Source organism: Drosophila sulfurigaster, chromosome 3, assembly GCF_023558435.1.
Source record: "Drosophila sulfurigaster albostrigata strain 15112-1811.04 chromosome 3, ASM2355843v2, whole genome shotgun sequence".
Lineage (NCBI taxonomy): Eukaryota > Metazoa > Arthropoda > Insecta > Diptera > Drosophilidae > Drosophila > Drosophila sulfurigaster.
In genome coordinates this window covers 33,620,645-33,643,726 of record NC_084883.1, presented here as the reverse complement: position 1 = coordinate 33,643,726, position 23,082 = coordinate 33,620,645, and the positions used below count along the sequence as shown (strand labels likewise).

General features: G+C 36.4%; 1 protein-coding gene and 2 long non-coding RNA genes across 4 annotated transcripts in view; 2 read left to right on the top strand and 1 right to left on the bottom strand.

Moving 5' to 3' along the window:
* Positions 1 to 22,117, bottom strand: part of LOC133844402 (ecdysone-induced protein 75B, isoforms C/D) — a 120,201-nt gene extending 98,084 nt beyond the window's left edge. The window contains exons 1-3 of one of the 2 annotated variants that reach the window (XM_062278356.1): positions 21,989 to 22,117; positions 17,927 to 18,129; positions 15,300 to 17,365 (exon numbers count right to left, since the gene is read on the bottom strand). In XM_062278356.1, coding sequence (XP_062134340.1) covers positions 15,300 to 16,755 — 1,456 coding nt within the window. In that variant the 5' untranslated portion in view covers positions 16,756 to 17,365; positions 17,927 to 18,129; positions 21,989 to 22,117. Of the gene's footprint in view, positions 1 to 15,299; positions 17,366 to 17,926; positions 18,164 to 21,988 lie in introns of those variants that run through there. The other variant, XM_062278354.1, reaches the window with a different exon arrangement.
* Positions 11,533 to 12,436, top strand: LOC133843355 (uncharacterized). Its single transcript, XR_009894497.1, has 2 exons — positions 11,533 to 11,810; positions 11,873 to 12,436. It is a non-coding gene; the product is annotated as an uncharacterized LOC133843355 (long non-coding RNA).
* On the top strand, positions 20,429 to 21,955 carry LOC133844403 (uncharacterized). The gene is made up of 3 exons (XR_009894604.1): positions 20,429 to 20,686; positions 20,743 to 20,832; positions 20,906 to 21,955. It is a non-coding gene; the product is annotated as an uncharacterized LOC133844403 (long non-coding RNA).
* Positions 22,118 to 23,082: the final 965 nt, after the last annotated feature.

The following is a 23,082-nucleotide window of genomic DNA, read 5'->3' as shown; positions in this document are numbered from 1 at the left end:
GTGAATAATATGTTTTTTTTTAATAATAAAAAAGTTTGTTTTTATATAATGTAATATATATTTAAATACTTCAAAAATTTTTCAAAATTTTCCGACTTCAAATTTGTTTAATACTATTAAACTAATGATGAAATGAACTTGGTATGTCAATTGATAAATTTTAAAGAAGGAGACTTTAGCTTTTTAAATTTCTTTAAAACATTCATAATATTATATACATATGTACTTTCCACCAACTATTTTTAAACATCTTCACTTGTTGGTCCGTTGGGTAATGACAACCCTATTTAATGAGTGTTAGTGAAAGGATGAGAAAAATAAAGAGAGAGAGAGAGAGAGTAGAACGTAAAGCTTTCTGAGCCAACCTGTCGCCATGTCGTGCCACAAGTTGTTGCTGCAACCAAAGGACGCAACAGTTGCCGCAACTAAAAGCAAAAAAAAAAATAAAGTATAGGAAAACTGAAGGCATCATGAACAGGCGAACAGCTGTGCGCAGCTGAAAAGCTCCGTTGCATGTGCCACTGGGACCTTGACAGTCAAAACCAAACACGCTATGCTTTAAGTCTCCCCCCTCTCTTCCTGCAATGCCATTTCAAGGATCCCACTTGGTCGCCTATTTACTGACATTGAGCTGCCCTTGATCGTTAGTAACCTTCGGGCCGCTGCACCCGCGTTCTCGTCCTGTGGCAAGGACACCCACATTATTTTTGCATTCAGCTTGCAACAAATTAAACTTGCTCTTGCACTAATTGCTCGGTTGTGTCAAGAGCTGCCCTCAGCCACCTCTGCTAAGCTGGCCTAATCGTAACTCACACTTAATTGACTTTATTATTTGCACTAACAATTCGCTGGGCAATTGGATAAGCTATGTTAAGAACTCAAAGGACATGCAGTTTGTATAAACAGAGAAGGAGAAAGAGAGAGAAAGAGGAAATTTATATTTCTTATGGTTAAAGCATATGTAATTTAAAAGACTTTATATACTGCACTCCGCTTTTTAATAAAAGGATAATCAAGCTCAACTTGCAATCTCGAAAATGACAGACATCAATTTATTTAAAGTTTTATTTCTATTAAATTTTCTATTTTTTGAACAGAATTTTAAAGTTTTCTTTTGTTTACTTGTAGCAAAATACTTTGTTTCCGCATCTTCAAAATTTCCTGACAATTGCACGTCGAATGCGGAACAAAATTATAATAATTCATAGTCATCCTATAGAAAAGGGGTGTGCAATAACAAGTCAATTAACACTACAGCCACCTGCAGTGCGTGTAATGCATACTAATTATTTAGAAATGTAATTAAATATATACACTATAAATGCAAAATATGTAAATGGCAACAACGCAATTAAAATTGGCCGATAAACGTAAAAGATGCTAAAGAATATTCATAGACAAGTGGATGTAAAATACTATAAAAATATATGAATGTAACTTTTGTCATTTAAATATCACTTTATTATTTATAAGTAAAATTGTTTACCTGTTTTTTTTATAGAAAAATTATTAACTTGTTTGTCTTGTGTTTCATTATATTTTTCATATTATTATTATAATAAAGCACATCTCTGCTACTTTATTTAATAGTACACCGGAGTTGGAATTTTTTACTAAATTATTGAAAAGTTGTTTCATTGAGAATCATGCATTTAATTCTTTACAATGTTATTACTATTATTCATGTACATATGAAACAATTTATTATTACTATTATTGTTACTTTATTTACTAAAATGACTATTGAGGAGCATATTTTAATAAGTGCCAAGTTCCTACTTATTTCTCTTAATTTATTATGTTTAATTTGAAAGCTCATCTCTTCCTTCTTCATTCATAAACTTTTAATGAGTATCTCCAAGTCGGGCACCTTTTCTTAAATGAGTCCTGTCACTTCTATGTCCATAGTTTATTACTGTTTATTTATTATATTGCATTATTATTATATTATATTATTATTATATGCAATTTAAAGGCTCATCTCCTACTTCTTTATTGAAAAACTTCAAGGGGTATCTCTTAGTCGCGCCCTTTTTGTGTAACTGGCAAACGACTTTTCACTTGTTTGTCTTGCGTTTATCTATTTATTTTGCACATTTTGCCAGTTGCCTGTGTATTGTGTAGTACGCTTTATTGCGCAAAGCAAAGCAAAGCGCACGCCAACGACCTTGACCATCACAATTTATTTTCATTTTACTTTTCGCTCACTCTCTCTCTCTCAGTCGCTATATCCCTCGCTCGCTCACTCTTGCCCCAGTGTGATGCATGAGTTTGTTTGTCGTCGTTTCGTTGTTGAGCATTGAGTGACACACATTACGTATACGTAGCGTATACGTATACGTAGGTGCCATTTCCATGTGGCAAAGTGCCTGCTTACACAAGACAACAATCGACAGTTTTCAAATGACACAAATATATAGCAAATCACAAAAATAATTGTTAACACAAATACATATTTTGTTGTATAATTGAATGAGAATCGAAATTAATAACAACTAAGTTTATTATGATTATTATTATTTCGATGCGGAAGCATTCAAAACATTTTGTTTCGTTTCGTTTGGTTTTCGTTTTTGGTGGCCAAGCAATATATTTCCGATCGCACGAGAAGCTCGTGTATAAAAATACATTTTCAATGTCGCACACACGAAAACTGTGTAAAAAGTAATGTGGGTGAGGTCAATACGGCCATTATTAGAGAGGGGTGGCAAAGGGGAAGGGAGTGGGAGGGGTAGGAGGACTGCAGCTACGTCAGCTGGCAACACAGTGGGCAACGAGCCAAGTATCCCAAAGCTGCGCGGAAGTGAGCCAAGTGGCAACCAAATATAATTATACAGCGAAGCCAAATGGCAAACACAATTTCATAATAAACTCAACGATGATGCGATGCGGATCGACTGAGGGGTGACCTTTTGTGCCTCTTTTGGTGGCACAACTAAACACACACTAAAAGCCGAAACGAACGAAAGTGAAAAGCGCTACTTAAAATTAGGTTAGTTGGGCGGCTACAAATGTAAAGAAATCGATTACACTGCGTATACTTAACACACACATATTACATAAAAAAAAAACATAACGCATACGCCCCGCTAGCAAATTGCCAATTATAGGCAACCACACACTCTCTCTCTCTCGCTCTCGCTCTCTCTCTTTCTGTCTGTCAACGTCCTCCAACGTACGTGTGGTCGCCCTTGTCCTTGTCCTCGCCGTTGTCGTCTCGATTATACAATCCTTGTAACAAGCTCGCACGCGCCAAACATGAGCTGAGCTCACTCTCTCTCTCTCTCTCTCTCTCTATGTTGTTGTTGTTGTTGCTATTTGTTATTAGTTGCTTTTGTTGTTGTTGCCAACGCATGCACATTTCACAATGTCAAAGCTGTTGTTGTCGGCACCCGCATCCTTGGCCCTGAACAAGAACTTGTCAATTGCAGCAGCAGCAGCAGCAGCTTTGTCCTTTGCTAAACAGTCGCAACCTCAACGCTGCTTCTTCTCTCACTCTCTCACTGCTTCTCACTCCTCACTTTATACAGATTTTTAGTCTACTTCTCACTCTTAATTTTCTACTTTTTCGTTGATTTCCCTTTTGTTTTTCTCACTGCTTTTCAAGCTTTACTTTTGCAACTTCTTTTTTCCCAGTTCTTTTCCAGCTTTACTTTTGCAACTTCCATTTTTTCCTTATGTCAACTTATCGCCGCATATTCCAAAGCCAAGTTTACTTTTCCTTTTGGCCAACAAGTGTGGTAATTTGTTAAACAAAGAACTATTTGGCCTTGAACTTGGCTTGGCTTAACTTGGCTTGCATATGCATTGGTCAAAGTATGTTAATAGTCTAGGCAAACTATTGGAAAATTGCAGTCAAAGTAGCTAAAGCAATTCACAGACTGCCCTTTTTTACTACCTCACTCACTTTCACCTCTTTTGCTGCTGCTTTTTCTATACCTTCTATTCCCTTTGTAACCCCTTTTCTAAACACCCCTCCTCTTTCTATATAAGGCATTTGCATTTTGCAGTTGACGCGCATGAACCTGACATTGAACGTGAATTGTGTGCGGCTGGCAATGAAATTTTCTTCAAGACTTCCGCTTCCCCCCCTGTAGAACCCCTCTAAAAAGGGGACTGTTACGAGCATGCATGACCCAGGTATGTCAGGCAAGCATTGTTGACTGTTGCTGGAGGTCAGGTCAGGGCCATAGCACTTGACATTTTACCAATGTCAGCTCATAAATAAGTGAGCAGCGAATGCTTTTATTTTGTTTACGGGGGAATGGGTTAGTGTGTCATCCTAATTGATTATGCAGACAAAAAGTATCCCACAAAATAAACATTAGTTGTCTGCTATTTCATTGACCCAAGTCCAGAAGGCTGCTGCGCAAGCGCAAAGCATTTAGAGTTAAGTATACGCCGTGTTTGCCACGCTAATTTAGGCGCGAAAAATCGTTGTGGGCGCATAAGAAAATATAAATAGCTAGCTGGGTATAAATAGCTGCAGTTCAAGTTGCAGTCCTAGTCTCCCCCCCCCTTTTCCTCTCTTGCAATTCCAGTCCTAGGCGAAGCGTGACGCCAAACAACGCGCAAAACTTCCTTGCGAAAAACGCGGCTAGACTTTGCTTCGCGCTGATTTGTATTTTTAGTCGTTGACAATATCAAGGTCTTGGCTCTGTTTTATTGTTTGTATTGCAGACTCAGACTTTGCTCCTCTCTCTCTCTCTCTCTCTCTCTCTCTCTGTCTCTCTCTCTCTCTCTCTCTCTCTCTCTCTCTCTCTAGAGAGATGATCGCCACCACAGACACAAAAGCCAACGACTCTTGCTTCTGGGTCAATGGCACTTGGCTGCCACAACTTGCTGCAGCAAATCTCCCGTCTCCCTTCACTCTTCCTCCTCTCTCTGTCTGCTGGTCTCCCCTTTTGCAACCAGTTCTTTTGTGCTGCTGATCCAGCTAATAAGCAGACACATTCTGCACTTCGCTTCGCCTTCTTCAGTCTTCTGCCTGCCTGCCCTATATTGTGATTGGGCGCTGCCTGAGACTCGAGTTGGGGTCTGGCTTGATTTAACGCTTCTTCGGCATGATTTTATGCATGCTATCTGCTGCCACTTCGTTACCCCTCTTCCATCTCTTCTGCCCCAACTCGATGGCTGCTGCTTTTCCAAAGTTCAAGGTCTTTGCATCGGCAGTTCATCGTCGACGTTGTCTGCGCTGATTTCACCACAATGTGCCTCCTTTTTTTTTATATCTTTTGATGCTCTTATAAAGGAATTTTTCAATCTACATGCCGTTGTAATAAAATCTATATAGTTTATATAGATTTGCATGCTTTGCATTTAAATTCCTTGCTCTATATAAATTTCTTATTATATATCTACTATTTGTAGATTATATTTCTTACTTTCACTTTGAACTTTTATCTTATCAAATGTTGATTCCATTTATCATTCAACAAGTTTTCAAAGTGTATCACTTCTTCGGCATTTTGTTACAGCCTTTGATTTCCATTTTTTATATATTTGTTCATCAGACCTTTGTCTGCTTTGATTTTGAATTCTTTTCTTTTGCTTCTTTGCCTTCGCTCTCTACTATATATTTTAAATTCGCCCTTTTTTTTCGCTTGTTCTGCTCTGCTGGCCGCTTTAATTATTTGACTCGATTCAAGTTTTATACAATACATACATTTAGTTGCACATTTGTTTGTTTGTATTGTCTGTCGCTCTCTCTCTGTCTCTGTTCTTTTTTTTTTTTAGACTGCAATTTGACTTTCGAGCCCCACTTATTCGCCATGTAATTAAGACGTTTCCTGTTCATGACCTATATGTGTTATTTGAAGAGCCGCAGGGATTGTCATAATGTGCAGCAAGTTCCCTTTTCAGAAAGGGAAAATATATAAATGTTGAAAGTATTTACACGAGATATTTGTAAGATGTTTAATTACTTTGTGGTGTCACATTTATTTAAAATTCTTTAAAGGTTGATGAAGATTAAGAAAATCTGCAATTCATACTAAACTTTCAATTTCTACGTATGAGTTTAATATCAGATTTATGATATGCATATCAAATAATTCTTCAAGAAATGACAATGATTGAGTTTTTCTGCAATTCTTACTGCATTTTCCTTTTCTACTCTATATTCTATTCCATTTCTGATTTATTATGTACTATTTTCATTATATTTTCTTTTATGAACATATCATATGATGTAGAAACAAGTAAGAAAGCATCAGATGAGGATGCTGGATTTTGAAATCATTGCTACCCGTTTTTAATGAAAGCCAAACAGTATGGTGTTATTCTTAAAATGTACCAAATGAATATACCAAAAAATACTTAAACATACAAAAGGGCTATACTCAGTATATTGGTATAATTAATTTAAAATATACCATAGAGTACCAATATATACCAGATTGTAAGCCAAAAAAAACTATTTCTTACATAACTTTTACAATTTTCGCAACCCTAAGAGTAGGGTGAAGATCTGAGATACAAGATTCATTATGAAAGCCGCTAAATTGGCGAAGTAATTATATAAGACAAGTAAAAGCACATTTAAGAATAGGCAGATGAACATTTCTATAATAATAAATAAGATAAATATCTATACCAATAAATAAATTTATGCAAATAAGCATAAATTAGCTTAAAAGAATATCAAGGCAATCCCGAAAAGAAAGAATTTGGAAAACCAAGTTGATACCACATAAAAGGTTAATAAAACGATTCAATTTTCTTCAACATGTTCTATATTTTTTTACAATATCCAATAGTGAAGGGTGTTAATCACTTTTGGAACCCAATCCCCTGCTCCAATTAGAGAAACGACCTTGTCTAATGTGCGGCCCTTCTCAAATAAAAAATTGTATGACTGGCGTTCACATGTGTATGAAAAAAGCTGCGTGACTTTTTAGAGGCTATCAGAGAAAATGTGAGCCACATTTCGCGATGAGTCAATCGGAGGGCCAAAGAAATTTTAAACTTTTCTCCAATGACTCAGCATTGACCTTGTCGCGATGCTCGCAAAAAAAAAAAAATATAAAACGAGCAATAAAAACTAAAATGTGTTATAGCCGTAATTGCCGTTATTCAAATGATAATCAATATAAAGCAAAAAATAAATGTAAAAAAAAATCATATAGAATAAATTAAGCAACGTCTGGGATTACAAATGACCTCGCAACGTAATTATTGCTTGGGTGGCCTAGAGGCAAGGTCCGTTACTCAACCTCGGTAATTGAAAACGTACTTTACGCTCTCACTCTTGCTCGCTCTCTTCCTAACGGTTATCAACAGAGCGAGAGAGAGAGCGAACGCGATTGGCATGCTGTTGTGGATGCTATGTGGAACTTGAGTTCATCACGTCACAATCTAACTGCATATCATGTAACTGTAATAAAATTCGATTTTCGCTAATTGTCACAGCCCACATAAGTACGTGTGAGTGCTTGCTTGTCTATGTGTGTGTGTGTGTGTGTGTTCACTCTCAGCAATGCAGGAAGTGTGTTGATTTTTACGTTACGTCGCCTGCACTTGTCTTTGCATGCTCTCTATCTCTTTCGCTCTCGCTCGCTCGCTCTCGCGGCAGCAGCAGCAGCTAAATAGACAGCAAAACATTTGTTGCTTTTCAGTGTGTCACATTTTGTGTTTGTTGTTGCTGTTGTCGCCTTTTGCTTTTATTATTACTCGTATTATTATTGTTGCTATTTCTCTTCCGCTTCTAATGCCGCGTTTGCCGCGTCACACGTCAAATGACCTTGTGCTTCGTTTTGTTGTTGTTTCTCTTTCTGTTCTGTTCTGTTTTTTTTTTTTTACTATATAGTTGTTTCTGTTTTTGCTTTTGTTGTATTGCGCTCCCACTTGTAATTCGCATTTTATACTCGTACATTGCACATTATATAATTTCTTGACTGCTGCCTGCCCCAAACGGGTTATTTTTGTCCGCTAGATTCTAGCAGCTTTTAGCATTTAGCTAACTGTTTTTAAGGCTAAATGGCTAAGCAAACGCTTGAAATCTAAGCAAATAAGTAACTGTAGAGCAAAGTGATATTCCAGACTGCCCATTAAATGATCTTACGGTAGACTATGATCATTTTTGAACCGTAGTAAATATAATGTTATATTCTTTGTAACCAAGAAATTAAATTCTAAGTTAAAAATAACAAGTAAAATAATAATTTATATAAAATTATGAATTAAATAATATAAAAATGTATTTCTTTTTAAATTTGGTTGGAGTTGAAAGTTGAGTAGAATAGAATTTGAAACAAGTGATCTTTAAAACATTAAATACACTAATCAACTGTACCAACAATTTATAAACATGATAGTGATTACTAAGAATCCATACCAAATAGTATATTATTCATATATATTGTACTATATAGGTAAATATAAATCTGAATACACACAAATACATTGCATTACATACATTACAAGCAAAATATATTTTTTCAATTCCTTTTGAAAAGTATTCCAATTTGAATGGAATTGAAATATATAATATACCAGGTAAGCAAATTTTCATATGACAAGTACCTGTTATACTAATATATATAATTCCGATTTGAATAGAATTATAAGTATTAGTCTAACAGGTACTATCATATACAAATTTGCTTGGCAGTCAAAGAGAATTGCAATATTGTATTATATATATTATAATAATATAAAAAAATAACCAAAAGTTGTAATTCTAATTCAATTTAAATTGTATAAGATTGTTCCCCTAATATTATTATTATAAATTTAAGAATAAAAGAATATTACGAATTCGTACCGCATTCTACTAAAATCTAATCAATTCAATAAATCTTTCAACTATATTAGAATTACATATGTAAGTGATCGCTGCATGCAACAATCTTTTGTTAACTTAGCACATAGCATTACAGCGTTGAAAGCATATTTCATGCTTGTTTACTGGTAATTATTAAAGTATAAATATTGCTGCTAATAATACAGTTAATCGCTTTTCAATTAAATGTATTACACGAGTATGTATTGTGCATTCACAGTTTGCATAACCCCAAGGCCTGGGCTGCTTACTAAGCACTGCAACTGTTATTCACGATTCCCTGTACTATGTATAGTAAATAGTATGAGAATGGCACTATATATAATAGCAGTATAGAAGTATATAGTATAATTATAGGGCGGTTCCATTATCAATTTATTTTCATTATTCGGCAAGTGCGCTAAACAAATTACGCCTTACGCTTATTAAGTATTATTAACTAAGCAGTTTGTAATCGGATTACCCAATCATTATGTAACACTCTCTCGCCAACAGCAGCAACAGCAAGTGCAAGGGCAACCAACTTGCACCTGGAATGCCTGAGAGTTCGATATTTCAAAATTACTATATATGTTAATACGTAAGTCGATGACTCTGATGCTGCCAGTTAATTAAAAAGCAGTCCAAGTATGGAAATTTTCTATAATTATAACTGCTTAGTATTGATTCTATGATGCGGAGAACTTTACTTATTTTATATTAAGAAATGTATTTATAGAATACGAAAATGAGGTACTAAAATATTATAAAATTCTTATAAAATTCTTTTTCTTCAAACTAAATTTTCTAGCATTTGAATAGTTCATTGTCAATTAAATTGAGATTTAATTCAAATTATTTAAATTATCTTTTTTATGTAACAGATCTTCATTTAAATCAATTATAGTTCTACACAGTTTTATTTTAAGTAACAGATTTTCATATACTTAAATTATAGTTCTCTATAACTAAAATCAATCAATTAATCTCAAATTGTTATATTTTAATACGTTGGAAAGTCAAGCTAACGCTCACTTCACTATGAAAAGTGATTGCAAATCGAAAAGTTGAATAAATTACAATTGTATTAATTTGTAATTGAGTATTGTTAGTTTTCGCACATTCCTCGAGCTCAATTTTAACACTCTTTAATCGAGTCGAGTGCTAATTAAGTTTGTGACAATTGCATTAAATGTGAAGCGTGGAAAAATGTTCGCAATTCATTCAATACTGCAAATATACCCAGCTTTCGAAATGTGTATAAAAGAGAGCGTATGCATTTAATCGAGTGTGATCAACTATGAGATACACGCCATCCATTTTTTCAATAAAAGCAAGAAGTGCGGTATTAGTCTGAAAAATACCAAATTATTATACCGCAAAAATACTAAAAAAAAGCGCTACTCATTTTGAATAAAGACAAAACAGTACGGTATTAATTTTAAAATATACCGAATTAATATGCCGCAAAAATACTGACAATATACCAACGGTTATATTTGGTATATTGGTGTAGTACTACATTCAAAGTATACCATATAGTGCAATGTTCGGTATATTAATAATAAATTTAAAATATACCGCATACCAAAATATACCAGATTATCAGCAAGTAAGACCCCTAGTAAAGACATTTAATAGATACTGTCAATATACCAATGGATATGTTTGGTATATTGGTGTACTACATTCAAATTATACCATATTCTGCACTATTTAGTATATTAATATAGTACTAAATTAAATATATACCACATAGTGCAAAATATACCAGATTATCAGCAAGTAAGACTCATAGTAACGACATTTAATGGATGCACAAACTTATAATACCTTTCTACCTTTCTGAGTAACGTGTAAAAAGAATGAATTGTATAATTTGATAGCTTTTCATAAACCGCAACATCAAAAGTGCAGGGTATCTCTGAGTCATGCTCACCCACGCTTGTTATGAATTACGTATTGCGCTCTTCTTCGAATGGAATTGTGTTGACAATTGTTGCCATTCGTGCGAATATCAACAATGAAATGAAAAATGCTTATAACGAACCTTACTCATATGATTATTAAGCCGAATTCAAACTACGTTCGAGCGAGAAAACACATCTATGAAAGGAAGGAGAGCATGAAATGTACGTTGTACTAAGCGAATGCCTTTTAATATCCATTAGATTAGATTGATTCAGAGATTGTTTGAACTACGATTGAACAGGTAAAGGACAGGTAACAACAGATTGGCAGCAGCTTCCACTTTCACACTAGCAACAACGACAACGGCAACGGCAACGACAGCGACCCATTTAAAGGCACATAAATCTATCAGAACACGATCTGCACCCCAGTTGGCCTTGACTTTTATTTACTTAACTTTTAATAAGCACAAACCAACAACAACAACAACAATAACGGGTAGTAGACAGAACAGACAGCACAGACTTGTTTATATACTATTAGTCAAGCGACAGTACAATAAAAAAGTAATAATAAAAAAATAAATAAAAAAAAAAACAATCTACTGCCCGACTGTCCATTTATATACATACATACATATATAAGTAGCATATGTATTATATATACTCGTTTGTATTCGTTTCCTATAACTGAGCATATTCGAGACATTTGTTCACGTTGAAACCGACAGAATGAAATCATTTGAAAGGCCGATGACGGTTCCACTCCGCACATTCTGCCACTTTTTTAACTGGGAATTGGGGGAACAGGTTTGCGTATAAATCGCACTTTTAATAGGCATGTGTATTAATCACAGAGTTCTTATTTAAATATGATAATAGAATTACACTTCTGATGAACTCTATTTTTAGCGAATTTTCAGCTTAGTTTAACATAACTCCGAATGAAAGGAAAAAGGCGTCAATGGTATGCAGACAGCGCAGACAGAGCGGATACTTCATGGCAAATTACCAATGCAAATTTCGCTGTCACACAATAAAATAAAATATATAAAACAAATCACAACGAACAAAACAAAACACACACATTTTTACAGCAGCATGTGCGTATACGTAATGTGAGATGTGAGTAGTGCAGAGTAAGCGTGAATTGTGTTTATTGTATTTATATAGTATATAAAATTCAATTTATTAAACACAGTTCGAATTACCTACAAAACACCCATTGCTAAATGCTTATGGGCAATATTATGGCAAACATTTGCTGCTGCGTATACTTGATATTAATGATAACTAGTTCACGTTGCATATGATTAACATACATCGACAAATTGTTTACTTGTTTGTCTACAGGGTATCTGCAAGTGGCAGCAGCATTTGTTATTGTTTTTTTGGGTGGAATTGTGAATTGAAAGCTGAGCGCCAAGTTTATTCCAGTTGAAGTTCAAGGTAAAAGCGTCAGTCGAAAACAGCAACAAAAAAACAGAAATAACAGACACGCAAAAGAATTATCGTATATACGAAATTAACACACAAACAAAAAAAGCACGCAGCCTTGACAATAACACCCAACCGCCAAGACAAAATACAAATAAAAATAAATAAAAAAGCGTGCGTTGGCAATGCACACGACTAAGCGATGCTCTGTAAAGTGGAAAGAGAAATGCACAAGAGGAAAGAAATATATATGAATGTGAATTGCTGATAAAATTGTGGAAGAAAAATTGAAGCAACTTTTAGTTAAAGAAAAATATTTCAGTGTCAATATCAGTTTCGAAATAAAATACACAACATCGATTTATTGAATTTAAAGACAAAGAGAGAGTTAAGTTCAAGTGTGACCATACAACAAAGTAAAGGATTTTTTAAACCTTAATACGGTATCGTTTATTATACTAATTACGATATGTTAATATATATAATATAGGCACATTTACAACACAAAGTTTATTGAATTGAAAATCCAATGTTATGAACTTTTCACTAAAGATTTGATTTACTTCAAGAATGTATAAAATTTAAAGTAGAAATACTTTTAATAAATTGATTTTTATGGTAAAAAATTATATATAAGTAGATTACATTATTTTTTGGAAACCATCAATCAATACGGATTTAATATAATTTCTATTTAGAAATAGATCACACTTTCTGTTATGTTTCTACTAATCAAAATCCCCTCTCCTGTATTATTCACAGAGTAAACGCAATTTCAACGCAAATCAAGTCGCAGCAGCGAGAGAGAGAGAGAGAGAGAGAGAGAGGAGAGAGAATGGACCGGCGGCGTGATCAGGGGCAGAGAATGCGACCCCTGAGAACAATTTCAATTCCAATTTCAATTTAATATAAATAAATAATTTCGAGGCGCAGCTCAGCCACGTTCCGAATAGCGCTAATATCATTATGAATATACAATATATATATATATATTCTACATATGCTACAAAATGTATAAATACATTTGTATACAGATTTCGATAGAAGACAAAACTGATCGCTTAAGCAAATAAATCGAATTAGGCGTTAATTTGTGTTGCCGTTAGTTCAATGTTTTACAAGTTGTGCAATCGCATTTGTAAACTGAATGAATTGAGTGAGTGCTAATCACTTCCGTTCATTTTGCCATTGTCAAAACATCATCGAAATGGTGTAAGTATCACAATTTATGGTATGGATTGTCCATTAGTCATTTTTTGTGGCATTATCTAAATATCCGATCTGACCTTTGTGGTTGTAAAAACAACCGTTACTAACTCTACCTCAACTAATGTCGATTCGCTTGCTAAGGGTATAATCACTGTGTTACATGATATGCAACACATTGAGCAATGTTTTCTATGACCTGATTACGTATACGTAACCAAGGTCAGGGTCAGTCTCGAAGGCATCTAACTGCAGCTATAGATGATGCATTTATTAATGCACTATGGCGGAAATGGGAAGCTGCAAAAGGTTATTACTGTCGGGCTATTAAGTTTGAATTATTATTTATTGTATTTTAAAACAAGTAATTCAAATAATACTCAACAACAAAAATTTTATAATACTAAAATTGTATTAAATTTTCATAACATAATAATAATTAGTAATACAAATAGTAGAAAATAGAATTAACAGAATTCTTCAAGATACTTTCAAATTTTTAGTGCTGTCTAATTTTTGAGTTTGAGTTAATACTATTTTTGTCGCATAAAGACAAAATACAAGTAAATCAAGATTAAATTCTTAAGCATTTAATTCTCAAATAACCAGTAAGACAGCTACTGTCGAGTGTGCTTCACTGTGCGATACCCGTGACTTTTTTTATACCCGCTACCCATAGGGTAGAAGGGTATTATAACTTTGTGCCGGCAGGAAATGTATGTAACAGATAGAAGGAGGCATCTCCGACCCTATAAAGTATATATATTCTTGATCAGCGTCAACAGCCAAGACGATATAGCCATGTCCGTCTGTCCGTCCGTCCGTCTGTCCGTCTGTCCATATGAACACCTAGATCTCAGAGACTATAAGAGATAGAGCTATAATTTTCGACAGCATTTGTTATGTTTGCACGCAGATCAAGTTTGTTTCAAATTTTGTCACGCCCACTTCCGCCCCCGCAAATCAAAAAAATCGAATAACAAGCGTAATTTCAAAGCTAGAGTTGCGAATTTTGGTATAGATAATAATTACTATAGTAGTTATGATTCATGAAAATTTGGTTGCGATCAGATAAAAACTGTCGAAGTTATTAAAGAATTACTTTTGTATGGTCAAAAACGCCTACTTACTAGGGGTCTTAGTTGCTTTGGCCGACAGTCTGGTATATTGTGCTGTCTATGGTATATTTTGAGTGCGGTACTATATCGATATACCAAACATACCATTTGGTATATTTTTGGTATTTTTAGTATATTTGGTATATTTTGAGAAAAATACCGCAAAATATATTTCTTTTATTCAAAATGGGTAGCGGGTATCTCATAGTCGAGTACACTCGACTGTAGCTTTCTCACTTATAATATATAATATATATATTATAATATATATAATAAAAATACCAAATGATATTTTTGATATATTGATATAGAAGAGTGCAAAATATAACAGATTGCCAGCCAAGGCAACTAAGACCCGTAGTAAGTAAGCGCTTTTCCCTATTAAAAAGTATTTCTTAAATAACATCCAAAATTCGAATTCAAGGCAAAAGAGTTCTGAAAAGTTTCAATCCATTTCTTTATTCGTTGTTTAACTTGATCAGCGTATACATAATTCGTTGTGTGAATTAAAAGTTGTTTGTTGTCACTTGATATGACTTGTTTAAGCTAAATAACTGTTCAACAGCTCCATAAACTGCAATTCGATTTTGCTGTTTGTTGTTTGCTTAACTAAAAACGAAGCCAATGAATTCGATTATATTGCAATGCATCGAGTTGATGAATGTGCTAAATAATATATGTTGTGTTATGTTATGTTATGCAAATAAATGAGTTATTTACGGGCAGCAGAAATCGAAGCAGAACTAGAACCAGTTGCTATGCAATCGTTGCGTGTGTGACAAGTTGCATCCAGGGTCAACTACTTAATGACACTCTTTCTATATGTTTACAGTTAACTGTCTGTTGTGGGCAGATTTAAAGACTTACCTAGATCAGGAATTGAGCTGGAGGGTTCTTCTCCATTGCTGTTGTTGTTACTGCTGCTGTTGTTGTTGCTGTTGTTGTTGCTGCTGCTGCTGTTGTTGCCGTTGTGATTGTTGGCTGCATGCTTGAGTTTCGGCGGTGGCGGCGGCGGTGGTGGACGCATAGCCGAATTGTGATTGCTGTTGTTGTTGCTGTGATGCGACGCCAACTGTTGCTGACAGCCATTGCTGTTGCTAGCATTGCCATTGCTGCTGCCGTTGCTGTTGCCGCCGCTGCTGCTGCTGCTGCTGCTGGAGACGATGGGCGCACGAAAGATGTGCGCTGAGGAGGTCGAGGGGCAGGCAGAGGAAGAGGAAGCAGCGCTGCTTGAGCTGACATTGGCAATCGCTAAATGTTGCTGCTGCTGTGCAAGATGTTGCTGCTGCTGTTGTTGCTGTTGCTGCTGCTGTTGAAAATGATTGGCTGCAATGACGTTGACGTGACGCGTGCTCGTGCTGACCACAAATTTGCGAGCCGCTGCTGTTGGCGGCGTGGCAGCAATGTATTGCTGTGGTTGCTGTTGCTGCGAATGTTGCTGCTGCTTGACAGGTGGCGGCAGCGGTGGTGGTGGCGGTGGCGGCGTGGGCGGCGGTGCCAACGGCGGTGTCTGACATTGCTGCTGCTGCTGATATTGCACATGATTCGGCGGCTGCTCAACGTAAGCGCGTCTGGTGATCACCGGCGAAACGGGCGCGGAGCGGGAATGATGATGCAACGGCGGTGGCGACACCGAGAGACGCCGCACGCCGGCAGCACAGACAAGCGACTCCTCATACAGGCGACCATCGCGTATAACACGAACATGTTGCTGCTGTTGTTGCTCCTGTTGATGATGCAACGGCGGTGGCGAGTGCGCCAAACGTTGTTGTTGCTGCTGTGCATGTTGTTGCTGCTGCTGCTGCTGTTGTTGTGTGTAGTGCGTGGAGGAGGGACTCGTCGAGTGGCGACGCTGCTGCACCGTCTGCGACTGCGGCAAGCTGCGCGTGATGATGATCTGCGGCGCTGTGGCACTCTCTGTGGCATACAGCTGCTTGCGCTGTTGCACGTACTCCACGCGTGGCGTCAGTATCACCTTCTGTGTGCCACCAGGTGTGGTGAGTCCCGTTGGCTGTCGCGGCGGCACCGTCTGCACTTGCACATGCGTGTAGCGTTGCTGCGGCGCTGATGTTGCTGTTGCAGCAGCAACTGTTGCTGGCTTATCCACTCCGTTGCTGCTGCTGCTGCTGCTGGGCTCCGCCTGGCGTCGCTCCTGCTCCTCGAGGTGCAACAACTCGTAGTCTATGGGCTCCGTCTTGATCACTGGCTTTGCTGCAACAGCAGCCGCAGTTGTTGATGTGGTTGCTGCTGTGGCATTGGTTGCTGCCGCTGCAGCTGCTGCTGCGGCTGCTGCCGCCTCCATGCATTTGAGTTTCTTCAACATGTTGCAGTATGTAAGGCGTTTTATTTATGGTAATAGAAATGTAGAAATATGTTTTCTCTCTGTGTGTGTGTGTGTGCGTGCTGTGGTCTCTCTTTTGTTTTCTTATTGGATTTAATCCTGAATCACTTGCTTTGCCTCTGATCCGCCTCTTCTCTCTCACTCACGCTTCTTTTTCTTGTAAAAATCAGTCTCTTCTTCTTTACACTTGTTGCAAATTTATCCAGTAATTGTGTGTGTGTTTTTTCTTTTTTTGTTTTACGGTATTATCAAAATGTTTTCAGCCTTCAAAGTTGCAAAGTTATTTTCCAAAATATAGTTAGAGATATATCTAAACTATATATATACGTTCTTATATGTGTTCGTAGTATCCTAGAATTGTTGCTTACTTTGCTAGCGTTGCCCTTAAACCTGCCCAGAGCTGTATATCGATCTAAAGTTAATGAGGCTTTTCCGTTTATAATGAGGATGTTGTTTTTCTTTTCTTTTGTTTTTTTTTCTTTCTTTGCTTTTTCAAACGTTAAATACTAATAATACTTCTTGTTCGATCTTTCCGTCTCTCCACAGCAGCGTTTTACTTTTCTTCTGAGTATGTTATAGGTATTTTAAGTATCTGCAAAAATTCAAATTATTCACATTTATTTTATTTTTCTTATTTTTGTTTATAAATATTTTAAAATAAAAAAAATTCCAGAAGTGTCTTTAGCATTAAGGAAGATATATTCCAAATTTCAAATCTCTAGCTCTTATAGAACCAGAGATTGTGGCGTTTAAACAGATGGACGGACAGAAAAATATGGAAATGAAGGTTAATCGCAAACAACGCTTTAAGTATCTGAAAAATTCAAATTTTTAAAATTCATTTTTTTGTTGTTAGTGAATATTTAAAAATTAAAAAAAAAATCTTTTATTGTATTTAGCATTCAGGAAGATATATTAAAAATTTCAAATTTCTAGCTCTTATAGAACCAGAGATTGTGGCGTTTAAACAGATGGACGGACAGAAAAATATGGATATGAAGCTTAATCACAAAGCACGCTTTAAAACTTATTCTAAAATCCTAACTAAAAGTTAATTGTTGCTTGTTATATTCCGATTACTTAATGAAAACATCAATTAGATTGTGAAATTGTAATTTCCATAAATTATATCAAGTTTTCTTTGTGAACTTACATTTGTTTGTTAAATTATATAAAGACCTGATTGATTCTTTGCTTGATTGATGATTGTTGATTGTTTAAAATTGTTGAGTAATAATATGCAAAAATATAATTATATTTATGTATATATATATATATATATGTATATATTTAATGCATTTGTTGGATATATAGTTGATAGATTTATGATGATGCTGAATACTCGCAAATGTTTTGCTATATTAGATTGTTGAAATTAGACTGATGTTTGTAATGATTATAGACGAATGTTTAATAACATTATATTGTAGTATTGTAGTTTAACATTTGTATTTTATATTTATATGTATATACTTTTTATGAATAATATATATTTGTTATGCTTTTGCTCCAAAAATAGATTTTATATTTTTTATTTAAATTTTACACAAAAAATACAACACAATTGCTGCTTAAATTACTTTTATTTTTAAATTTGTTTCACCTGAGCATTAAATTTTTGTTTTATTTTGTTTTTTTTTTTAACTTTTTATCGAACTTCTTTATTGTACAATCGTACAGGTAAAATGCCGTTATAAAAATATATAGTTGTGATTATAAATTTATTATTTTTGTTGCTGGGTATTTTGGATTCGTGTGAGCTTTGCTTTTTGTTGAAGGCCGTCTGACTGACACAATTTCTTTTAAAGAAAGTAAATGAATCGCGATTATGTCACTTTGTTAATAATAATTATTATTTTGATGTTGTTTTTGTTGTTGGGGTTTCCATTATTTTTAGCGCTTATTTTAGACATTTGAACTTTGCACCTGCCGAATAGTAATTTATGCATTTATTTAATAGAAACAACTTGTTAAAACACATTGCGAGACAATTGAACTGCTGCTGTTGCATATCTACACAATTCTCGTCTAACATTCTCGGTGATTTTCCTTTTGCGTTTTCATTTCGTTTTGTGATATTCTTGTTGTTGTTGTTGTTGATGTTGATGTTTTGGTTTTTGTTTTTGGTTATGTGCATTGCTTTCCCAGCAACAGCTGGGAACGTTTGAGGCGCTGCCAAAGGGTTGTCGTATGTGAATATGTATCCGATGGATACACGTCGTCGATATGGATGTATCTCAAAATATGAACATGCATAGAGTAGAGTACCGAAAATATATATTTTTGCGAAAACTCAATACGATGACATTGGAACTGGCTCTGACTCTGATTCTGATTCTGAGTGTGGCTGTGGCTGTGGCACTGACATTGGAGGGCGCCTCGCAGCAGCGTTCAAGAGCAAGGTGATCCGACGAAGGACGAGAACGAGGACGAGGATGTGGTCGAGGATGTATGGACGAGGACAAGGACGAGGACGAGGACGAGAACTAGAATACCAACCAACAGCTGTTTCGCTCGTTGGGCGCTGCACAAGGACAAGGACACAGCGCGACGCGATTCGATTCGATTCGATTCGATGCGATGCGATGCGATGCGGACACGGGAGCTCGAAGCCGAAACACGGAGTTGTACGTTTTATGGTTTACGGTTTTCAATCACTGTTTTTGCAGCTAGGCGATGTCAGGGGACTGCATTGAATATTATTATTATTGCACATTTTGTTTTCAATGAATTTATTATCAATTTGAAAGCAAAATTTGTTTAACGTTTAACGTTGATGCTTTTGTTATGCTTTTGCTTTATGGTTAATTGGGACGCGCTTTGAATTTCGCAACCGCTGCGTGCGCCGTACTTTCTCTGACTGAAACTGAAAATCGCAAAAGCTGCCAGACCAGAACACGAAACACGAACAGAACAGAACAGAACCTGCTGAGAGCAAGAGTGTGTGCTCTCTGTACGTACGTATGTGTGTGAGAGAACAGGCGAATAAGCTGCACAATGAAAGTGAAAACCGTTCGCCGACGTCGCTGTTTCTACTGCACTGCAAAGTGGGCCCGTCTGAGCGAGAGAGAGACAGACAGTGAGAGCGCCAAAACTAAGAGAGCACTCCAATGGCGAGAGAGCGCCACTTGCGAGCGAACGCAGCGAAGGTGAGAGCGATTTTTTGTATGAGGAAACGAAAGCTGCAAAGAATACAAAAACCAAAACATAAATAAACAAAAATAAACGCGAATGAGAAGGCGAGCGAAACGTGTGAAAACCCCCCTTTCCGTTTTGGGGTTAACAATTTGTAGACTGAGTGGGGTCCAAATGGAGTTGCATGTTTGGGGGTTGTTCTTTTTCATTGAGGGTTGTTCTTCTTTTTCTTTCCCTTTTTTTTGGCAACTTTCTGCACACGCGATATTGGAGTTTGAGTGGGTGGCAATTTCCGTCCAATAACAAACAATGCGTTTTGGGTGATTTTTTGCCATGGTGCGTAGGAGACGAAACTAACACGCAGACAACAACAGACTGAGTTACGCATTGAGGTAGGTTCACATTTCAGCAAGCAACAGCAAAGGAATTTTCTTGTACAAAAATATACCAACTTTATACTCTTTTTTGCTTCAATGAAATCAACTGAGAAAACAAAAAATTCAAAGAAGTACAAAAAAAGTTTAGGAAATATATAATTTGACCTATAAAATGGGTTATCGAATAGCTCGAAAGTTAAAAATATAATCAAAAGTATATTCTCAGAAAACCCATTTTATGAGCTAATATTCTAATCACAACATTTATTTTTTGTAGCGGTCAGAAAATTATTCTTTGCTTCGTTACATAGATTTGTGGTTTATAATAATAAACATAATAATTTGGATACTTTAACAGTACTCTAGTCACGTTTCAAATATCAAGAATGATGCATAGCTGAGTGAGTCAATTTCAAAAGTGTAAAAACTAATTCAAGGCTAATTCAGCATTAAAAAGCTTCCGCAAACGGCAGATCGTCACAGTCACCGTAATAGTTTGACCCCAAACAAAAGCCGCAATCAAAATATGTGTGACACATGTGTGTGTGTGCGTATGCGTGTGTGCAACAACATTCAATAGCAAATTAATCAGCAAACAAAATGCAACCTCATATGTGCAGTCTACATAGAAGTCGCAGCCATGTGGAAATAAAACACAACAAATGTATTGACCTTAACACTGAATGCTCATTGCTCGCCATCCACACAAGTAAACAACCCATACACTAGCATGTGTGAGTGTGTGCAAAAGAACTTGAACGAAAAGCGAGAGAGAACATAAAGCAAGCAAAAAGCAAGAGAGCCCGAGAGAGCGAAACGTAAGAGCAAAGCGCTGCTAGGCTAGCGCGTGTTTTAGTCAAGTTCACCAATACCAAGGCAAGGTTAACAGATTGCAATTGCTGTGTGTCACTGTTACTTAACAGCGCGTCTACAGCGGCGCTACAGTTGAGTGAGCAGCGCACTGTAAAAAATAAAAGTGGGATTGGGGTGATGGGGTTATTGGGGTGAACAGGCGCAGTGATGGCTGTGTGGGTAATTGGAGTTGCAGCCCCGTTTTCGGCCAGACAGTCGGGGTTTGGGGCTTAATGAGGGTTGCAATGTCTGGAGTTTAAAGTTGTGCAAATGTATGGTTGGGGGGTGGAATGAGTCAGACATTTTGGACAGACAACCTAATGAGATGAGCTCTACATTTAGACATATATACAGCTACTACTACTATAAACAGACTTAAGAATGAATTATTTGCATTTATTGGGAGGAGTTCAAAGGCGGGTTATGGGCGTGACAGATTAATTTAGTTAAGGGTGAAGTGATGCTGAGAGTGAAAGGTCAAATTGACGAGTGCAGACAATAAAAAAAAACTAAAAGAAGTAAACAAAGACCTAGACAACGTTTTTTTACATAAATCAAAATCAACTAGAAAAGTTCTAGAGAACCATATATGTATAAGATAAAGAGTTCCTTTGTGAATAGTCCCAGTTTTATGTATTATATTTATTTTCATTTGTTAGACAGTCTTTGTAGCACATCACAATGATCATTAACACTTTAAAATGTCCAATTAGTTAAATATTTTAATTTTTAACAGTCACAATTAAATAATTTGTTCACTTGGAGAATTCTTCTCGCGTTCGACCGAAAGTTCTCAACATTCACAAAATGAAAGTTAATCGTTTCTTAATTTATGCTGTATATGTGTATACCGTCAGACTAAGAGAGGCGACCATAAAAACAAGATTTGTGGCGCATCTGGAGCTGAAGCTGAAGCTGTAGCTGACATTAGTCTGACAGATCTGTGAGCAGCAAAACCAAGTGGAGAACAAACGTGCGACATGACGTCGTTAACGCGACTGAAACGAGACAGAAATTTGCAAAAGTGAAAAATTCTACTTTCAATATGAAAACGAACTGCGAATTGGTGCAGCAGCGTCGACTGCGACGTCAACGTTGCCAGCAACAACAACAACAATAACAGCAGACACCATCAGACTCTAGTCCGACTGGGCTGGAGTTGTGCATGGAAGAATGGCCAAAGCCCAAAGCAGAAAGCTGAAGCTGAAAGCGCACACTGTGGGTGTGGGTAAGGTAGGTCGTGGTATGGTAATGTCGCTCACCAACACCCAATGCGAGAGAGAGCGATGACAGCAAGAGAGAGAGAGAGCGTAAAAGCATGAGAGAGGACAGCGCCCAGAAGCAGAAGCCAGAACCAGAACGAGAGCGTGAGCGTGAGAGCAGCGCATTGTAGCGACGTCGCTGTCGCTGCCGCTGTCGGCGAATGCAGGAAACAAAACGTAGCCCAGAGAAGTCAATGTACAATACGTTGGGGGTGCAATGAACAAGAAGCGGCCGATGACGACGACAGCAACTACGACAACGACAACGACGACGACGACGACGACGACGACTGCGACTGCGGGGATGGCGACGGAAGTGTTGGACTGCAGATTAGCGCTGTTATAATACCCCTTAGACAATGCATTAAAATGAGTATGACAAATAAGACAAATTTATGAGGAATGGCAATAATTCCACTTAATATCTGCATTGGAGGGCAAAGTATAATTCTTTGAAGAGAAAAGCGTTTCTTTTGGGATGTTGACTCTGTTTTGTGGAAATTCTTTATTATATATTCCCTAAAAAATATATTTCATATTACGTACTCGTATTTTATGGAAAATTAAAATTTTTAATTTTTCTGAATACTATTTAAAATATTTTAGAATTTATTGGAAACATTTCAGGTTTAACTAAATTTGTAATTCGTTTGTTGGATTCCTTTTATAAAATATGGAAAAAT